The 6,032-nt window shown below is 33.8% G+C and overlaps 1 protein-coding gene across 2 annotated transcripts in view; it reads right to left on the bottom strand.

Annotated features, from left to right (window-relative positions):
- Positions 1 to 285: 285 nt before the first annotated feature.
- Positions 286 to 6,032, bottom strand: part of ORC5 (origin recognition complex subunit 5) — a 95,473-nt gene continuing 89,726 nt past the window's right edge. For both annotated transcript variants that reach the window (XM_027838849.1, XM_027838850.1), the window contains one exon: positions 286 to 1,497. In XM_027838849.1, coding sequence (XP_027694650.1) covers positions 1,452 to 1,497 — 46 coding nt within the window. In that variant the 3' untranslated portion in view covers positions 286 to 1,451. The remainder of the gene's footprint in view (positions 1,498 to 6,032) is intronic.

Genomic DNA, 6,032 nt, shown 5'->3' with positions numbered 1-6,032 from the left:
TCTTACTTAATAGTACCAGTCTGTGTAAAACTAGATCAGCTTTTTGAAAATATATTAAGTCAGACTATGTAGGACTAAGAAGCCACACCATCTGGTGTTCCCCTTACTTGAAGTGGTTGTACAAAAATGGCTTCATTTTCATTGAAGCTTGGGAATTCTGGTATGGGAATCTCACAACTTTCTCCATGTGTAGAACATTAGTCCTGCCTTGACATGACCAGTGTACCCCTTCTAACAGTTAGGGTGAGGCCATTATAGAGGGAATATACCAACACTCACTGTGAATAGTGCTCTTTTTGGAGAGGAATTTCTCTCCTTGTTCTCTTCTACCAAGAGAAGGGTATAATTTATTGTCCTCTTCTTTCTCCTTACCTGCTAAATACAGGGTATGCAGCAAGTAAATAATTACTAGTTTAATCTGTACTTTATGTTAGTAAGTTATAGTTCCTATGTGACAGGTAATTATTGTACACAAAGATTTCTTATCTGGGAGTGTATAATGTGAGTTTTTCTTCAAAAATGAATCATATGAAAATTCCATTTGTATTGAAATTTAAACTAGGCCTTTTAATCACACATTCTAAATGAGCTTAAAACAATTTTCAAATATTCAAATGTTAACCTGAAAGTGCTTTCAAAAAGAAAAAAAAACAAGTTAGACAAGAAAATCAGAACCAAGATCTATAGTTGACATAACAGGCACAGTTTTCATTGTAAAAATTTTAATAGCTAGTGGTTAAAAACAAAAGCTAATCATATTAATAAAGCCCTAGTTTGGACAGTTAATTGCAAGTAGGTGTCCAGATGAGTATTATACAAGCACTTTTCAGGTTGGCAGTTACGACAATTTGTCAGAGATGCAAAGTTGATCTATGTCCTATCAAAATTACCTTCTGTTCTGAGAAAATTACGACCTACACAGAAAAACATATATACCCATTTGGATTTAGATATAACCTTACATTTATTACATTTCACAATTCCAATCTTTTAAAATGGTGGCCTTAGGAAAAAGCTGCTTTGGCAGGCAATTGCAAAGACTCCTGCAGAGAGGAAGTGAAAAAACTGGGCATATAAACAAGGGCTGCTGGCACGTTCAAAGCGCAGGGGATAGTTCACAGAGCAAAATGCAGTCCTAAGTAAATGGGTTTCAGGCAATTTCAGTGTTAAGATAACATCATTAAGAATAGAACAGATTGTACTCAAACCCTGCTGTTTATAATTAACACATTGCTTCCAAATACTCCAGGGTCTCTGGTAAATAGTCCTCTGCTCAGATCCACCCAGACCAATCAGAGTATTTTCATCAGATGCCATGCTGGGCCAGCACCTGTTTGGACAAATCCAATAGAGCCAAAACACTCCTCTCCCTCGCCAGCTAAGTGATGGATGAACACAGCTTGGCTTAGTCACTGTCACAGTGTCCATATGTGAAGCTGGGAAGCTTGTTTTCACAAGAAATCATACAAGTATTTTATTATGTCGAAGTTCACCGTCCTATAAACAAAAACACAGAACCTGTTAGTATCACCACTCCTGGACTGCCCAGAGCAATGTGTGTTTTGGGGAAGAGCACATAGGAATATTCACAATCCACCGGTGCTATGACACTGCACATAACACTGACAAGCTTGATGCCAAATCTTTGAAATGCTATTAGCAAAAGAATATCTGAATAAAGTTTTTGCCAGGCATTAAGTTTTTTTTTGGGGGGGGGGTATTTCAAAGAAATAAAAAGTTAGCTCTGTGTAAAGACTCCACATTTCAATTATGTCATAGAAAGTTGAAATTTAGTTTGCCAGCTACTTGCTTTTTGTCTAATAAACAGGATAAAGTAATTAGTGATGCAAAAGTATTTAAATCTTTTGTGCTGCTGAACATTGTTTATCATCCAAACCACCTGTTTAAGCATTACATACTGCACAGCTCATCTGTCCTCATTTATGGTGTTCATTCTTTCAGTCTTTTAACACTAGTTGACCTGTGTAAGCATTGTAGCTAAATCTGTAAAATCCAAGAATGAGATTCAACAGATAGATGATGTGAATGTGTATTTTTGTACGCTGATGACAGGCAGAATAAAATAGCAGTGGAGAGAGACATATAATTATTTTCTTTTCTCTAAACTCATTCTTCACTACAAATATTCAGACTTAGAGTTTTATTATTTGAATAAATGATCAAAATAATTAGATATAATGATCTAGCAATAAGTATAAAATGAAAGGCTTAACATTGAATGCTGCAAAAATAATCATCTATATGAGAGCAGCATATTAAAGATTTGCTAATTGCATCTCTTAGTTATTAAATCACCATCACTGAATGTTTTTGGCTATCATTTTGTAACTTTTAAAAAAAGTTTCTAGCATATTATTAACACAAAAGATATTTTGAAATTCTTAAAATAACCGATAATGGAAACTACTTGCGAAAAACTGTTTAGCAACAGCGTAAGTGAGGCTCCAGGGTGACAGTGGTATCTGATGGGGGACAAAGAGGAGCCCAAGTACCTTAACTATTCCACTGTAAGGAAACCTAACCTTACCAAACAGAAGAATCACGACCAAAAATAATTCTTATGTAACTAACACTAAAACAGAGTTGCTAAAAAAAAATTAACAAATAAAATATTTTAATGGTATAGAAATGAAACATTTGGTTATACAACTCCCACTCCCCCCCCCCCAATTTTTGAATATATTTCTTCTTCTCTACAGCTTTTAGAGCCCAGAAAATTTGGAGAGAAGAGGTACAGGTGACAGAAAACATTTGGGTAATAACTGAATTGCTCCTTTTGATAGAGGAAGAAAGAATGATTTTCTGAGATATCCAGGGCATGGCAGGTGTTTTTCTATTATAAACAGAAATGGAATTCATGTTAACACATTCCTACGGGCAAAACTATAAACTAATTTCCAGTTTCGAGGAACAACAGGTAAAGTGGGTTTAATTTTAGGGCTTATTGCCTGTGTGCCTTTAAATACACATTGGGCAAAACTAGAGCTTCAAAAGATAAAAAAAGTAAGAAAGCTAACCAATTTTAATGTATAAACTGGTAAAAACAATTTAAATCTTAAGGAAATGATGAATGTTAACAGAATGAATAGCTAAATCCATTCCCTTAAGAAACACACATTTGTCAAGGTAACTGAAATTCCTAATTTCCTCTACTGCAGGCGATCTGCCAACTGATCCCAGCAGATCATCTTCTAGGGTATTGGCAACTATACGAGAATTTAATAGCATGCCACATTGGCAGTATCAAGGATGATATGAGGCAGTCAAATTCATAGCAGGCTATAACTCTACTCTTATAAGAATGCTGGATTAACAAGGCTTAGATCAATTTATTCTTGGGGAAAGTTTTGATTTGTAAAGGAGAAAATGTGCTTTGCAAGTACTTTTCTAACTCTTCTTGGCTTTTCACATCTATCAAGTTCACTAAGCACAACTGTTTCTCCCCTGAAGAATGCAATGCATATTGATATTTTTAGGGGGAATGATTGATTTCTTTTTTAAAGCAAACATCATAAAAGAAACAGGACATGAGTATGATAGAGAAAAAAGGCAAACAGTTTTAATGGTAATTTGCCTAGTGCCATTTTAACAACCAGAATTTAAATGACTTTAAGATGAGCTGGGTATACAGTTTTGGGATATTAATTCAGTATTTTTTCTTTATACCCCTATCTTCTTTGTGTCTTTTTCCTTCTCAAAAGTATTATTTTCCTCCTAGGAACTCTTGTTTTATTTCTTTCTCCTTCTATATGCAGATTGTAGAGTTTTGTTTTTTTTAATGGTTTATTTGATAACCTGAAATTTTATAACTGAAGAGAATACTGAATCAAATTCTATTGTTTTTTCCACTAATCATGTACCTGAAAGGACTATAGGTTTTAAGAATGCTTTAAGGATAACGTATCTTAATTTCATTCATTCATGTGTAGTATACTCTGGGTAAACATTCTGGTGGCAAATTTTGAGTTGTACATATAATGGGTTATATACTGTTAATTTTCAAATGAGATTTTAACATTTTGTTTCTCTTTTTTTTATAACCACAATTATGTGCAGAGGAAATCCAATGTTATTAAATAATCTCTATTCTACTGTTTTCCTAGGTAAGTATATGTAAAAACTTTAAAGTGTTTCTGTGATGTAATGTTCCCTTTAAATTAAAAACAAAAAAACCAAAAAAAACAAAACAAGATTCTTTTTCCAGAGCACTAATTAATTAGGGAAAAATCTGAAAACTGTTTAAATAAAAGAACTTTAATGGATGCAAATACAGACAGGACTTTAATGACTATGCAAAATCACACTTTCATTGCTAAAGTTAGAAAAAATGCTATTGAAAATTTTGAAGTCCTTAAAAAAAACATTACTAAGCAGATCTAAAAAAATTCATTTCAATGAAAGTATGCTCCTTTTTGGGGTGAACAAGCCTTAGGATATTAACACGACTCTTAAAAAGGACTTTTTAAAAAGTTCTATTGTACTCCCAATAATGTATAAGAGCCAGAGAAAATATGGACAAAAAGACTTCCAGCTCAATCAGGCAAGACGTGTAATGGAAAAACCACCTAATGATGAAGAACCCAGGATTTTAGTTCTAGATCAGTCACTGGATAGCTCTGTGATCTTGGTCAAGTCACTGAGCCTCTCTGAGACTGTTTCCTTATCTCTAATGAAGGGACAAGGAGGGGATAATTTCTGAGATACATCATAGCTCCAATGCTTAATTATCTGTAGCACCTTACTGAGTATTTTCCATCCCTCTCTTTCCACTGATGTAAAATGCTTATAGAATGAAGAAGAATAACTTATTTCACAAAGATTATTACTTTACCTGGTCAAATAAGTGAGAGACTACTTCTAAGACGGTTGGAGAAAACAGTTAAAAAGAACAGACATTTCGCTTCACTTATTTAATGGTGAGATTTGTGTTTTTATGAAGTTTATAGAAGGTGATATAGAAAGTGTCCCTTAACTGAATGGTCTGATCAATAAGGGTTTAGAAACAAGGGAATGATTCTGCCAGTGACAAGCATCTAAATTTAGGCAGTGTGGCACCGTGGATGGTGTTGAACCCAGAGTCAGAAAGACCAGGGTTCAAATCCTACCTCTTACACTTATGAACTATGTGATCCTGGGCATTTTAGAACTTTACTTAGTTTATTCATCTGCAAAATGGGAGTAACAACATCTATCACAGGGAATTTGTGAGGATCGAATAAGATGATGTTTGCAAACCTTGCAGTGCTATATACAAGTATTAAATATTTTTATCATTGTTTTAGTTGTTCATTTTTTGGGGTGTGTCTCTTTTCTGGTCAGAAGATTCTAAACCAGAAATCCCTTTACATTTTCATAAAGAGTAAAGTGTATTTCATTGTTATAGGCAGGTATATACCTGATAAATATTGCTTAATAAAGCTTAAAATTATTCAAATCTAAGCCAATCTATTCCTATACCATGAATTTTAATTTGAAGATAGAAACTACTATGAAAACTAAGTAATAAATTAAGTTGCAAGATGTGTAAAAATGTTGAAAGAATGGAAAGGGAATTGGGCAAGAAGAATTTTTTTTATGACTTTTTAAGTAAGATGCTACCAAAAAATAAAAAAAAACCAACCCAAAAAACTGGCTATGTAAAGTGTACCAAATACTGATATGGACTAGTTAACACTGGTGTGAGTAAATTTATCAAATGACAAAAGATGTATGCTTGACTAGGGTCAGTGGTAGAATCATCTTCTTATATGATGCACCACAAATTAGAAGACAGAGTGATTTTAAAGCAAGTACAATTTATAAAAAGAAATGTACCAGCATTTAAAACCCAAGGATGGGGGGAACTAGTCCTTTTTTTAAAAACTGTGACCTATAACATATTCCAATGATGTTGGCATCAGTCAAAATATCCTTGTACTTACTTTTTGGAAATTCTTTCAGCACCAATTTGCAAGCCATGCGTACACACACACACACACACACACACACACACACACACACACACACACACA

This window comes from Vombatus ursinus, unplaced genomic scaffold (assembly GCF_900497805.2).
Source record: "Vombatus ursinus unplaced genomic scaffold, bare-nosed wombat genome assembly UNPS02014830.1, whole genome shotgun sequence".
Taxonomy (NCBI): domain Eukaryota; kingdom Metazoa; phylum Chordata; class Mammalia; order Diprotodontia; family Vombatidae; genus Vombatus; species Vombatus ursinus.
This window is presented reverse-complemented; position numbering and strand designations above follow the sequence as displayed.